The following is a 15,643-nucleotide window of genomic DNA, read 5'->3' on the forward strand; positions in this document are numbered from 1 at the left end:
TAACCCAGGGACACAGGCCCACTAAATACTGAGATTTCATCATAAGATGACAGAATGCTTCCCCTTCCCGACACCTTACCACCCCACCAAGAGGGCTCTAGTGCACAGTGGATTACAGCTGGAAGAGCTTCAAGACACTCTCTGAGGAGGAGTATCCAAGGACGCCCAAAGTTAAGAGGAGAGACTAAGACAACGACACTAGAGGAATCTGAAGCCTCTGGACCTAGAGCCACAGCAAACATCACGCACAGTGAACATAAATCCTCATAGCAGGCTCAAATTTACCTCAGTTCTTACTACCTAACAGCAGATATTGTCTGGTTTTAAAAAGAATACATACAAGGCATGTCAAAAGGCAAGAAAAACACAACTGGAAGAGATAAAACAAGCATCAGAATCAGACTCCAAAAGGACAAAAATCTTGGAATGACCAAACAAGAAACTTAAAACAGAAAGATCATTATGTTAAGGTCTCTAGAGGAAAAAGTAGGCAACATGCAAGAACAGATGAGAAATATAAGAAGATGAAAATTCTCAGAAAGCAGGAAATGCTAGAAATCAAAAACAGTAACAGAAATGAAGAATGCCTTGATGGGCTCATCAGTACACTGGATACAACCAAGGAAAGAACCAGTAAGCTTAAAGACAGCTCAACAGAAACATCCCTAACTGAAATGCAAAGGGAAAAAACAATGAGGGAAAACAAAACAAAAAAACCAGAACAGAGTATCCAAGAACTATGGAACAATTTCAAGATATAACATATGCATAACTGGAATACCAGAGGGAGAATGAAGAAATATTTGAAGTAATAGTGGCTGAAAACTTTAAAAAAATTAATGACAAACACCAAAGCACAAATCTAGGAAGCTCAGAAAACATCAAGTGGATTAAATACTAAAATACTACATCTAGACATATCCTACTTGTAAGACCAAATACAAATTAAAGATATGAGGCTTAATTCTCCCTGTCAAAAATAAAGGAAGACTTCTTTCCCTCTCCCTTTCCTTTTAGAACTCTTTCTCTGTCTTCTTCATATGTATGTAAATCTTTATAATGGTTACATAAGCCTCTGGCCAGTCTCAAAACTCAGGAATGTTTTCTCAAGGATCTGAGAGCCATTATTTTGAAATGTAAACTTCAAGAGAGATAGCTCCCTTACCTCTTAGGCCTCTGGGAGAGTAAGGGCCTAACTCGGCACCCTGCCCCTATTTGCAAACTACCTCCCATCATAAGGATTTAAGAAAATCCCCCCCCCCCTCCATCCCCAATAAAGCCAACTAACTAGCACAGGTGGGTCTCCGCAATTTCCATGATTAAGTTAGGATCTTGAAAACATGTATGATGTAATGGGTTGTACCTGCTCCGCTATATAAACAAGTCAAATTCCTTTCTGTCTTTGCAATTTCTTAGAAGACTGCCTGTAATGCACATCACATTCTGATTTAATGCTTACTAAAAAAAGAAAAGAAAAGAAAGAGGTACTTGGCTGGCTCAGTCAGTGGAGCATGTAACTCTTGATCTTGGGGTTGTGAGTCTGAGCCTCCATTAGGTATAGAGATTACTTAAAAATTAAATCTTAAAACGAAGCAAAGCAAAGACAGAAGCCTGTTTTCTGTCTCTTCTACCTTTATGGAGAGGTTATCTGGGTTGGGGGAAGATTTTATTTTTTGAATTATATTTCATTAACATATTCAAACCATAGAAAACGAAAGACAAAGAGAAAATATATATATTTTTAAAGATTTTATTTATTTATTCGACGGAGATAGAGACAGCCAGCGAGAGAGGGAACACAAGCAGGGGGAGTGGGAGAGGAAGAAGCAGGCTAATAGCGGAGGAGCCTGATGTGGGGCTCGATCCCATTACGCCGGGATCACGCCCTGAGCCGAAGGCAGACGCTTAACCGCTGTGCCAGCCAGGCGCCCCAGACAAAGAGAAAATATTGAAAGAAGCTGGGGTGTGAACGTGGGGGAAAGAGAAAGACCTCACCTATAGAGAAACAAGGGTAAGATTCATAGCAGATTTCTTATCAGAAACCACATAAGCCAGAAGATAGCAGAATGAAACAGTTTAAATGTTGAAAGAAAGAAACCACCAAAGCAGAATTGTATATTTGACAAAAGTAGCCCTCAAAAGTGAAGCAGAGTCCATCAGTGGATGATGACTGGATAAACTGTGACATATCCATACAATGGGGTATTATTCAGCCATGAAAAGGAATGAAGTACTGATTCATGTGACATCATAGATAAATGAACATTATATGCTAAGTGAAAGAAGCTAGACACAAATGTCATACATATATGTATATGAAATGTCCAAAACTGATAAGTCCATAGAGACAGAATGTAGACTGGTGGTTGCCAGAGGCTAGGGGGAGGGGAAACAGGGAGAAGGAACAGGGAGAAACTGCTTAATGGATAAGGGGTTTTATGCTGGACTGATGGAAATAGATAAAGGTGGTGGTTGTACAACATTGTACATGTACTAAATGCCACTGAGCTGTTCACTTTAAAATGGTTAAATTTTTTTTAATAAAGATTTCATTTCTTTATTTGAGAGAGGGAGCAAGAAAGAGAGCATGAGTAGGGGGGAGGAGCAGAGGGAGAGGGACAAGCAGAATCCCCGCAGAGCAGGGAGCCCGATGTTGGGCTCAATCCCAGGACTCTGGGATCATGACCTGGGCCAAAGGCAGACACTTACCTGACTGAACCACCCAGGTGCCCCTAAAATGGTTAATTTTACATCCTATGAATTTCGCTGAAAATAATTTAAAAACAACAACAGAAAAGTCAAGGAGAAATACTTTCTCAGACAAACAAAAACTAAGAAAAGTCATCACCTGCAAACCTGCCCTGTAAAAAATGTTAAAGGCTTTTCTTCAGTTAGTAAATGATACAGGTTAAAGCTTGGATGTACATAAAGAATGGAAGAACATTGTAGGAATAAGTAAAAGTCAAATAAATTGTATTTTCTTATTCCTAACTGATCTAAAAAATAACTGTTTAAGTTAGTAATAGTAACAATATACTGGGTGATTACAGCATGTGGGTAAGTGAAATGAATGACAGCAATGTCACAAAGGATGGGAATTGGGAACACTGTTACAAGGAACCTGTATTACATGTGAAACAGTATAGTATCATTTGAAGGTGGGCTTATAAAATAATTACTGTAAACTTGAGCAACAACTGAAAACATTTGTAAAGATGTAGATTTGATACATTTTTTTTTAAGATTTTATTTATTTATTTGACAGAGAGAGACAGCCAGTGAGAGAGGGAACACAAGCAGGGGGAGTGGGAGAGGAAGAAGCAGGCTCATAGCGGAGGAGCCTGACGTGGGGCTCGATCCCATAACGCTGGGATCACGCCCTGAGCCGAAGGCAGACGCTTAACCGCTGTGCCACCCAGGCACCCCAGATTTGATACATTAAGAGAGAAAAGGGATCATATAAGTTGCTCAATCAGAACCAGATAAAGCAGAAAAAGGAGCCTCTGGCAACAAAGAGAAAACAGTTACGCACATGGTTGGTATTAATCCAAATATATCCACAACCACTTTAAATGCGGATGTTTACACATACCACTAAAAGACTAAGACTTGTTTGGTTAAAAAAAGAAGACCCAACTATAAATTGTCAACAGGAAACCCTAGACACAGACAGATCAAAAGTAAAGGCATGGAGTAAGACACCATGCTATCATTAATCAAAAGACAGCTGGAGTAACAGAATTGAATTTAAAGACAAAGAAGACTTCAGAACAAGGAAAATATCAGGCATAAAGAGAGGCATTACATGATGATAAATGGGTCGATTCCCCAAAATACATAACAATCCTAAACATGTATGCACCTAACAACCGAGCTTCAAAATACATGAGGCAAAAACTGGTAAAACTGCCAAGGAGAAATACAGAAATCAAATATTATAGTTGTAGATATCACTGTTTCCCTGTCAGCAAGGTAGATTAAGCAGGCAGAAAAATCAATAAGGATATAGTTCACTTGGACAGCACTATCAATCAACCTGATATAACTGACATTTATAAAATAATAGTTCTAACAACAGTAGGGTACACATTCTTCTCAAGCCTGCATGGAACATTCAGTAAGACAGATCACATTCTGGGCCACAGAATATACCTTAAGATAAAATAGGAATCCAAAAGTACATTCTTAGACCACAATGGAATTAAACTAGAAATCAATAATAGAAAAATAGTTTTTAAAAATCCCCACACATTTAGAAATTAAACAACACAGAAGAAGTCTCAAAAAAATTTAAAATATTTTGAACCAAATGGAGTCCACAGCAGAGGCCCGGGCCATAAATCTCTATTTGGGAATTACTAGTATAAAATGACATTTAAGCCACGGGCTCAGAGAAAATACAGAGAAGAGATAGCCTAGAATGGAGTCCTGAGGGATTTCGACATCTAGCAGTCTGGCAGAGAAGGTGCAGCAAAGAACTACAGCCAATACTATAACAGCCCAGAATCATTTCCTATTTTATATATTTCCTGTTTTATATATTTCCTATTTTTATAAGTTATTTCCTGTAAGCTTTCCAAATATTATTCCTCCTATTAAACAGACTTAGCTGGTTGACTGATCTTGGATATTTCAGTGCAGTGGGTCTAGAAAAGCCTAATATTTTAAGGTATGTATTTACACTTGGATCATAAAGTACATTTAATGTAAAAGATAATCATAATAAAATTAGATATAACTTTCAAAAAGCCTATTGGTTGAAAAGTAAAGGGGGTAGAGTTATGGCAAAAGATGGGGAAAAAAGTACTTTCTTATTTATGATTATATAAAATTTAAGTATCAGCTTGGATACTCAAAAACAGAGTAATTTTTATTACATATTTATGGATGAATAAGTAACAGAAATGCAAAACTTATACACCAGTGATATTTCACCTACAGAACTAAAAAAGACTAAACAGTATATACAGCCTAATACATAGTTAAGTGTGCAGGGAAATGGGCACCCTCAAATTGGGCTAGTGGGAATATAAATTGGCACAACCTCTTTGGAAGGCAGTCTGTCAGTGACTGTCAAAATTACACATGGACAACTCAGCTAACATCACAATGATGAAAAGCTAAAAGCTTTTCCTCCAATATCAGGAATAAGACAAAGATGCCTACTGTTGCTGCTTTTATTCAACATAGTACTAGAAGTCCCAGCCAGTGCAATTAGGCAAGAAAATAAGTAAAAGGCATCCAGATTGAAAAGGAAGAGGTAAAACTGTCAATATTTGCAGATGCCATGATATTATGCATAGAAAATCATAAAGACAAGGGGCCCTGGGTGGCACAGTTAAGCGCCTGACACTTGATCTCAGCTCAGGTCTTGATCTCAGGGTTGTGAAGAGTAGAGAAGGGGAGGGGAGGGGATCCTAAAGACTTCACCAAAAAACTGTTAGAACAGGCAAATTTGGCAAAGCTGCAGGATACAAAATCAAACTACAAAAATCTGTTGTGTAGGGGCTCCTGGGTGGCTCAGTTGGTTGGGCGTCTGTCTTCAGCTCAGGTCATGATCCCAGAGTACTAGGATCAAGCCCTGCATCAGGCTCTTTGCTTGGTAGGGAGCCTGCTTCTCCCTCTCCTTCTGCCTGTTGCTCCCCCTGCTTGTGCTCTCTCTCTGTCAAATAAATGGATAAAATCTTAAAAAAAAATTAAAAAATAAAAATTATTTAAAAAAATCTGTTGTGTTTCTATAATACACTAATATGAAACTATCACAAAGAGAAATTAAGAAAACAATCTTATGGGGCACCTGGGTGGCTCAGTCGTTAAGCATCTGCCTTCAGCTCAGGTCATGATCCCAGGGTCCTGGGATGGAGCCCCGAGTCAGGCTCCCTGCTCAGCGGGAAGCCTGCTTCTCCCTCTCCTTCTGCTTGTGTTCCCTCTCTTGCTGTGTCTCTGTCAAGTAAATAAAATCTTAAAAAAAAGAAAAAGAAAAGAAAACAATCTTATTTACAATTGCATCAAAAAGAATAAAATACCAGGAAAAAATTTAACCAAGAAGGTAAAAGAGCTGCACACTAAAAGCTGTAAGACATTAATAAAAGAAACCAAAAACACAAATAAATAGAAAAATATTCTGTGCTCAATAATTGGAAGAGTTAATACTGTCAAAATGTCTACACTACCCAAAGCAATTAGATTCAATGCAATTCCTATCAAAATTCCAATGGCATTTTTCACAGAAATAGAACAAAGCAATCCTAAAATTTACATGGAACCACAAAAGACCAATAGCCAAAGCAACCTTGAGAATAAAAGAACAAAGCTGGAGGCATCACGTTCCCTGATTTCAAAATTTCAAAATAGCTATATTAAAAGCTATAGTAATCAAAACAGTATAGTACTGGCATAAAAACAGACATGTAGATGAATGGCAAAGAAGAAAGAGCCCAGAAATAAACACACACATATATGGTCAGTTAAGTTATGACAAAGGAGTCAAGAATATACCACGGGGAAAGGACAGCCTCTTCAGTAAGTGAATAATATCGGGAAAACTGGACAGCCAAATGCAGAAGAATGAAACAGGACTACTATTCTACACCATAAACAAAGATCAACTCAAAATCAAAGGAAGACTCGGGGTGCCTGGGTGCTCAGTCGGTTGGTTAAGTGTCTGTCTCCTGATTTTGGCTCAGGTCATGATCTCAGGGTCATGAGACTGAGCCCCACGTGAGGCTCCCTGCTCAGCACAGAGTCTGTGTGGCATTCTCTCTCCCTCTCCCTCTGTACCCACACCCCAACTCACATTCTCTCTCTCTTTCTCAAATACAGTCTTAAAAAAAAAAATCAAGGGAAGATTTGACTTTAAGACCTGAAACCATAAAACTCCTAGAAGAAAACATAAAAGAAAGTAAACTTGACATCCGTTTTGGTGATTTGACACCAAAACCAAAAATAAACAAGTGAAACCTATATGAGACTTTAAAAAGCTTCTGCACAGCAGAGGAAACCATCAACAGAATGAAAAAACCTACTGAATGGGAGAAAATATCTGTAAATTATATATCTGTTTAGGGGTTAGTATCCAAATTATATAAAAAACTCAACTACCTCAACAGCAAAAAACAAACTGATTAAAAAATGGGCAGAGGATCTGAATAGATGCTTTCTAAAAGAAGACAAAGTTGGCCAACAGGGACTGAAAAGATGCTCAACATCATCAGGGAAATGCAAATCGAAACCACAATGAGATATCACTTCGCACCTGTCAGAATGGCTAGTATCAAATAATAATAATAAAAAAAAGGCAACACAGTGTTGGCAAGGATGTGGAGAAAAAGGGGCCCTCATGCACAGCTGGTAGGAATATAAATTGGTGCAGCCACTAAGGAAAACAGTGGCTTTAATTTTTTTAAAAATTAAAAATAGGACTATCATATAATTCAGCAATTCCACTTCTGGGTATTTATCCAAGGAAAACAAAAACACTAGCTCAAAAAGATATATGCACCTCCATGCTCATTGCAGCATTATTTACAATTGTCAACATATGGAAACAATCTAAGTGTCTATAGACGGAAGAGTAGATGAAGAAAATGTAGTATGTATGTGTGTGTGTATTTACTGATATACAATTGAGTATTATATTATACAGCCATAAAAAAGAATGTAATTTTGCCATCTGCGACAACATGGACAGCCCTTGAGAGCAGTATGCTAAGTGAAATAAGTCAAAGAAAGACAAAGACAAATACTATATGGTCTCACATGTGGAATATTTAAAAAAAAAAAAAAAAAAGAGCTCATAGATACAGAGCACAGATTGGTGGCTCCCTGAAATGGGGAGGTAAGGAGGGGGGTCAAAATGGGCAAAGGAGGTCAAAAGGTATGTATTTCCAGTTATAAAATAAATGTCATGGGGATGCAATATACAGCAAGTTAACTATAGTTAATAATACTGTGTTGCATACTTGAAAATTGCTAAGACAGCAGATCTTTAAAAAGTTTTTAGTATGAGAAAAAAAAATGTCTAACCGCGTATGGTGATGGATGGTAACCAGACTTACTGTTGGTGATCATTTCACAATATATACAAATATCAAACCATTACATTGGGATGCCTGGGTGGCTCAGTCTGTTGGGTGTCTGCCTTCTGCTCAGGTCATGATCCCAGGGTCCTGGGATCAAGTCCCACATTGGGCTCCCTGCTCAGCGGGGAGTCTGCTTCTCCCTCTCTCCCTCCCCCCTGCTCGAGCTCTCGTGCACACACACACACTCTCTCTCAAATAAATAAAATCTTAAAAAAAAATCATTATGTTGTATACCTGAAGCTAATATGATGTGATAGGTCAATTACACCTCAAAAAAAAAAAATTACACATGGTTACATCCTTTCTCCCAGCAATCCTAGTTTGAGGAACTGATTCTACAGATGTGCTAAATTAAACAGGTAAAAAGTATTCACTGCAGCATCCATGGGATATCACAATTGCCACTCAAGAGAATGAAGGAGCTATTTCTACTACACAGAACTACCTCTAAGAGATGTTAAAACAAAAGAGTAAGGTGTAGAACAGTACAGAAAAATGTCCACATGCATGAAAAATATGCTGTACATATTTACATGTATGCTTTTGGTCTCTATGTACAGCCTGTCTCTGAAAAAACAAATAAGCAATATGGTAATAGTGGCTACCTCCTGGGAGCAACCTGGGTGACTTGGGGAAGAGGAGGAAGGGAGATGCATCATTTACTCTGCACCCTGTTTGGTGCCGTGTGATTTTGTTACAACAATGAGTACCTGAGGGGGGCCAGGAGAACATCAGAGCAAGAAAGGAAACGTCAGATGGCTGAGGACATGGAAAGGACAGAGAACAAGTACTGGCATTCAAAAAGGGATGTGCCGGAATAAAGAGCTAGTAGAAGAGAGAAATAAGGAAGGAAGTGCTTTAAGAACCCAAGATTTCAAACTCTTAAAAAATACATAATGGCAGAAGTCCTTCCTAGTAAAATGTGAAACTTCAATATATAAAGTAGATAAAACAAGTATTTTATCACATATTTTATAAGTTCAAATTCAAACATTTCCTTAGGTCAAACACTGAATACGATGCTCTCAAAACACAAACTTGAAACGGGGAGTATAGGAGTATCTCAGGCAAACCTTAAAATACCCAGAAACAGCAAGAGAAGCTTTATACCAAGGTCTGCCCTCAACCATGAACATGGCAGTACAAGTGAGCACACCAGTGATCTCCAGCATGTCAAATTTGGTATATGACATGTTCAAGTATGTTTTCTTTTAATCTATCTTGATTACTTTAAAAGCCGGATTAAAAAAAAAAAATTGAACCTAATGTTTGTCATGTGGGGAGCAATAAAGACAAAATTTGCAAACCACTGGCCTGGAAACACTGCATTATGATGAAAACCTATGAGATTTATTGAGAAGCTACCTTGTGATTGGATGGGTTCAATTAAGCCTCATTCTCAGACAAGTGGGTGCTCTCCTATGGCTCTTTTTATCTCCCTATCTCCTTCCACAGCCCCCACCCTAGACCTCTGTATCCCCAAACAATGGCTCTCAACTCCAGCCACTAGAGGCTACTTCCCCCAGCCTTCCCGCTTGGCCCCAAAGCCCTTTGCAGCCATTAGGATGACAAGATACTGATAGATACAAGTCTATGTTCCAGATCACTATCCGCTGGCCTGTGTAACTAGATATGTTGGTCTTGTGTTGACTGTCACCTTATTATCATTATTAAAAACAATAACATGAATTCTGGAATGGGAGAAAACAGCTATAAAGGACTTAACTAGGACAACTGATGACATTTTAGAATATGACTATGGATTAGATAATGGCATGTTTCAATATTCAATTCCCTGATTTTGATAACTGTATTGTGATTACATAAGAAAACGTCATTGTTCTTAGAAAATACATACTGAAATATTTAGGGCAAAGAGGTGTGATACCTCTATTCTCAAATGATTCAGAAAAAATATACGTACATTCACTTCACACAACTGGTGAATCTGGATAGATATAAAGGATTTCCATGTACTATTTTCTGTAAGTTTGAAATTATATGAAAACAAAACTTAAAAAATTATAACTCAGTTGCTAACATTGGTATTTGCTTCCTATAAGTCTGCAAGCATTTAATCCTTTTAAAACCCTACTAAATAGGTACTATTATTGTTGTCATTTTATAGCTATAGAGGTTACAGAAACTTTCTCCAGAGTCACACAGCTGAGTGACGACAAGATTTGATCCTAAGTCTGTTCCATTCAGAGCCAAAGCTCTTAAATGTCACCTAGCCCTATCACCCTTACTGTATAATCTTTCCCTCCCAAGTTTATCACAGAAGTCACCATTTGGGTTCTAAGCATTGTTATTCATGAAAACACCATAGCATTTATTCTCTTCCCAGGCCTCAGGGCTTGGAGATTCATCACTGAAATCAGGGCTAGAAATGAAAACTTAACTGAAGCCATCACCACCAACATCAAGAACCAAAAAATCATCCTATAACCCTAATTTTTCTTAAAAACAAAAACCAAAACAAAACAGAAACAAACCAAACCTTGAAATATAGTCAGTTCAGCTGCACTTAGGATATGTCCAATTTTATTCACAATGAAAAGATTTCAACTATATTTACTATATACAGAACTCATGCCAAAGAGTTATCTTCCCCAGAGAGACTAGAAGCTCAAAACCAAGCATCTATTCTACAGGACTTCTGTTCAAGGGACCATACTGCATTCCAGCCAGGATGGCAGTGTCACCATGGGCCAAGCACCATGGCATGGGGATAGCCCACTGTAAGGAATGGGATACTAGAACCGCCCTAAGGAAAAGATACTCTTCTCATACCGATATGAGGGGAAAGGTGTACTCTCTTGATACATACATTAGCTACCGACAGTCTCCTAGGGAACTTTCTATGTTCTCATCTGCCCTCAAATGGTTGTGAGCCCGTGATGTATAGGCCATGATTAAATGCAGATAGCTCCTTTCCCAGAGTTAGGAGAGTTTGTAGGCGGAATCCTAACACGTACTCCACAAAACTATAAAGGACCCATTTTCAAGTCATAATGAGCAAATAAGAACAAAATAAAAGAGGAAAAATAATCTGGCTATAGAGTTTCTAATTCTGAGGAATAGTAAAACCTTGTTAATGCCGGGCCTATTATTTCTGAATTTCCAAACACTCAGATACGTGTTTCCTACTGGTGTGAAGTTAAAATGACTCATGTGAGCTTCCGTGTTTATGATAAAATGTTATGCAATACATACATAATGGGAATATAATCTTTAATGGCTTTCATTTTACTTATTAGAACTCTTCTATGTTTAGTTTATAATAGTCCATAAAATCACTTTAAAGAGTGGGTAAACGTTACAGAAATTATCTAGTTATGATACCATCCTGTTCACTTATACTGAACTTGGAATAAACTATGAATGAAGCAATCCTTTTACTTATTCACTCAAATTACCTGTCCACCCTGGTATTCTCTCAAACTCGTGTTATGTAACTAATATTTTTTCTGTCATTCATCTTTGTTTTTTGGTTTGGCCTTTTGATTCAGCTTGTTGAGGTAACTTTGAATCTTTAATCTGTGTGCCATCAACATATTATCCCTTCCTCCCAACTTGTTGACCATGATTTCAATACACACATCTTCTCTTTGTTCAATGGGCCAGAGGCAGGTTCAGAGCCCTGGGGAAGACTAAACCTATCATAAGTGAATGCCAATTAGTTAATAACAATAATACTAGCAATAATTATTGCACATAGATAATTAGTACATATTGAACATTAGTATGTGGCCAGTCACTGTTCTAAGCACTTTATAAGCAATATCCCATTGATTCCTCACACTAACCTTATGAAGTTTATGTACATTTTCTAAATGAAAAAAAGTGAGGCACTGAAAAGTTAATTTTCAAGATCAAAATAGCTAAAAAGTGGGGCACTACTAGGACATACTGCCTCTCAATTTGGAAGCACCTAAGTATGTAAATGGTACATTGATCCCAATAGTTTCAAACAAGAGTTTAGACTTTTACGTTAAAGGTAAGTTAGTTCAATCAATGTAAACTTTTTCTTTTTTAAAGAATAAATGAGGTTGTATTGTACTTGATGCCCAAGAAGCACAACTCCTTAGTGAATTCCCAAGGCAGGTTTGTTCTGGAAAGAATTCAGAAGGCAGGACTACCTTTGGGCAGGTGGCTGGAACCAAGTGGGATTGGTGCAGGTACCTGAATTCGCTGAGGTGAAGCTACCGCAGAGTCGGTGGAGATTATCTGGATGCGCGGGGAGGGGCTGGTCATCCCTGGAGATTCCGGCCGAGAGGTCTGTGTCCGCGGTACCTATAGGGGAGAAGTGGACTGGATCACAAGGGAGCTCAGAAAAACGCCCAGTGGTGTCTCGGGCATGCCTCTTGCTTTCACTGTGGTTTTGAGAAATAAAGTTGAGTAGTTCTGGTGTTGTACACAGAATGACAAATGACAAAACTAATGAGATATTGCCACAGATGGCTGTAAGAAAATACAATCTTAAAAGAGCTATTTCTAATGTTGAAAATGCAAAAACAAATAACCACCCCCACCATAAAACAAAAAAATTCCCACAAAAAACACAGAGGAATTTCAAATCTGCTCTATATAACTTTAATAAATAAATAGCTGCTAGAGTAACTTTTTAGAAATGACCTTTGAATGTTTTCATGGTCTCCAAAACCAACTGTAAAACACTCCTTTACGATGACAGTTTCCAGAAGAAAGGCTCTCATAACACCACAAAGGATGGCAAAAAGAAACAGCACTACACTGAAAAACTACTTGTGAAAGAGTCCTGGTAATCCTCCAGTCCCACTGGGATGGGGCTGGGAAAAGCCTATCAATTATACAAAGGTCTGGAATTTAGTTAATACCCACCAAAGATAAGGTTCAAGGTTCTGAGTGGTCATCTGGGCACCTGAAGTGGGCAGTTATTATTTTTCCTTGAATAAAAGTATACCATGGGGTGATTGGGTGGCTTAGGTGGTTAAGCGACTGACTCTTGATTTTGGCTCAGGTCATGATCTCAGGGTCATGAGATCAAGCCCCATGTCGGCTCCACACTGGGCATGGAGCCTGCTTAAGATTCTCTCTTAAGGGGTGCCTGGGTGGCTCAGTCGGTTAAGTGTCTGCCTTCGGCTAAGGTCATGATCCCAAGGTCCTGGGATCGAGCCCCACATAGGGCTCCCTGCTCAGCAGGGAGCCTGCTTCTCCCTCTCCTCCCCACTCATGCTCTCTCTCTCTCAAATAAATAAATAAATAAATAAAATCTTTAAAAAAAAAAAAATGGTTCCCTTTTAAGATTCTCCCTCTCCCCGGCCCCTCCACGTTCGCATATGCTTGCTCTTAAAAAAAAAAAAAAAAAAAGTATATCATGAACGAATGCTTTATAAACTTCCAAACAACAGGAGAGGGAACACTTCTCAATTCATTCTATGTAACCAAAACTAGGCAAAGACATCACAAGAAAAGAAAACCACAGACCAATATTCTTATGAATATAGGTGTAACAATCCTCAGTAAAACATCAGCAAACTGAATCCAGAGGCATATAAAAAATTATACACCATGAGGGCACTTGGGAGGCTCAGGTTAAGTTGGTTGGTTAAGCAGCTGCCTTTGGCTTAAGTCATGAACTTGGGGAGCCCTGCATTGGCCTCCCTGCTCAGTGGGGAGTCTGTTTCTCCCTCTCCCTCTGCCCCTCTCCCTTCTCCCTCTCTCTCTCTCTCTTGCTAATAAATAAAATCTTAAAAAAAAATTATATACCATGACCATGTAGGGATTTACCCCAGAAATACAAGCTTGGCTCACCATACGTATATAATGTAATAACACTGTATAATAGAGGATAAAAGCCTCAACATCTCAATTGACACAGAAAAACCATTTGACAAAACCCAACACCATTTCACAACAAAAGCATTCAACTAACTAGAAACAAAGTTCTCAATCTGGGGCCCCTGGGTGGCTCAGTTGGTTAAGCATCTGCCTTCAGCTCAGGTCTGATCTCAGGTCCTGGGAAGGAGCCCTGCGTTGGCCTCCCTGCTCAGTGGGGAGTGTATCCCCCTATCTCATTTTCTTTTTCTCTCTCAAGTAAATAAAATCTTTAAAAAAAAAGGAGAAAGTTCTCAATCTGATAAAAGAGTATCTATAAAATATAGCTAACACAATACTTAATGGTAAAAGACTGATAGCTTTCTTTAAAAAAAAAAAAGATTTATTTATTTATTTGAGAGAGAGAGAGCATGTGCAAGAGCGGGGGTGGGGTGAAGGGGGGTTGGGAGGAGGGGCAGAGTGAGAGAGAGAATCTTTTTTTTTTTTTTTTAATAATGATTTTTTATTATGTTAGTCACCATACAGTACATCCCCGGTTTCCGATGTAAGGCTCGATGATTCATTAGTTGTGTATAACACCCAGTGCACCATGCAATACGTGCCCTCCTTACTACCCGTCACCGGCCTATCCCATTCCCCCATCCCCCTCCCCTCTGTAGCCCTCAGTTTGTTACTCATAGTCCATAGTCGAGAGAGAGAATCTTAAGTAGGCTCCATGCCCGGCACAGAGCCTCACGGGGCTCGATCTCATGACCTGAGTTGACACCAAGAGTTAGTTGCTCAACCATTTGTGTCACCCAGGCACCCCGACACTACCAGGTTTCTTCCTAAGATCAGGAACCAGACAAAGATGTCTGCCTTTGCCACATGTGCTCAACACTGTATTGGAGGTTCTAGTGAGGGCAATTAGGGAAGAAAAAGAAAGAAAGAAAGAAAAGCATTCAGACTTGGAAAGGAAGAAGGAATACTCTCTATTTAGATGATAAAATCATGACATGACATGATCATACAGAAAATCCTATAAAAAAAACAACAAAACTATTAGAGCTAATACATAAGTCCCAAGGTTGGAGGATACAAGATCAACAGAAAAATCAACTGTATTTCTATACAGCTGCAAAGAAAAACCAGAAAATGAAATTAAAGAAATATTCCCATTTACCATAGCGTTGAAAATAGGAATAAATACATCAAAAGAAGTGTTAAGGCTTATACTCTGAAAACTATACATCATTGAAAGAAATTAAAGAAGGACTAAATAAATGTAAAGATGTCTGTGTTCATCGATCAGAACATTAATACTGTTAAGCTCTCAATACTACCCAATCTGCTCTACAGATTTAGCATAACTGCTATCAAAATTCCAGCTGCTTTTATTACATATATGGACAAGCTGATCCAAAATTTATATGAATATCCAAGGGATCCAAAAGAGCCAAAACAATCTCTAACTGTTTTGAGTTAGGGGACTCACACTTTCTGATGCAAAACTTATTATAAAGCTAGAGTAACCAAAATGGTGTGGTACTGGCATAAAAACAGATATTTAGACCAATAAAACAGAATAAAGAGCCCAAAAATAAACCCTCACATACATGGTCAAATGATTTTCCATAAAAGTGCCATGACAATTCAATGGAGAAAAGAGAGTCTTTTCAAAAAATGGTGATGAAGCATCTGAACACAACACACATAAGAATGACACTGGACCCCTCCCTCATACTATACAGGAAAAAATTAAT

At 38.4% G+C, this 15,643-nt stretch overlaps 1 protein-coding gene across 3 annotated transcripts in view; it reads right to left on the reverse strand.

Moving 5' to 3' along the window:
- Positions 1 to 15,643, reverse strand: part of NR2C2 (nuclear receptor subfamily 2 group C member 2) — a 103,962-nt gene that overhangs the window by 33,946 nt on the left and 54,373 nt on the right. For all 3 annotated transcript variants that reach the window (XM_026501427.4, XM_026501426.4, XM_044385087.3), the window contains one exon: positions 12,267 to 12,377. In XM_026501427.4, the coding sequence (XP_026357212.1) occupies positions 12,267 to 12,338 (72 nt within the window). In that variant the 5' untranslated portion in view covers positions 12,339 to 12,377. The remainder of the gene's footprint in view (positions 1 to 12,266; positions 12,378 to 15,643) is intronic.

Source organism: Ursus arctos, unplaced genomic scaffold (genome assembly GCF_023065955.2).
Source record: "Ursus arctos isolate Adak ecotype North America unplaced genomic scaffold, UrsArc2.0 scaffold_14, whole genome shotgun sequence".
Lineage (NCBI taxonomy): Eukaryota > Metazoa > Chordata > Mammalia > Carnivora > Ursidae > Ursus > Ursus arctos.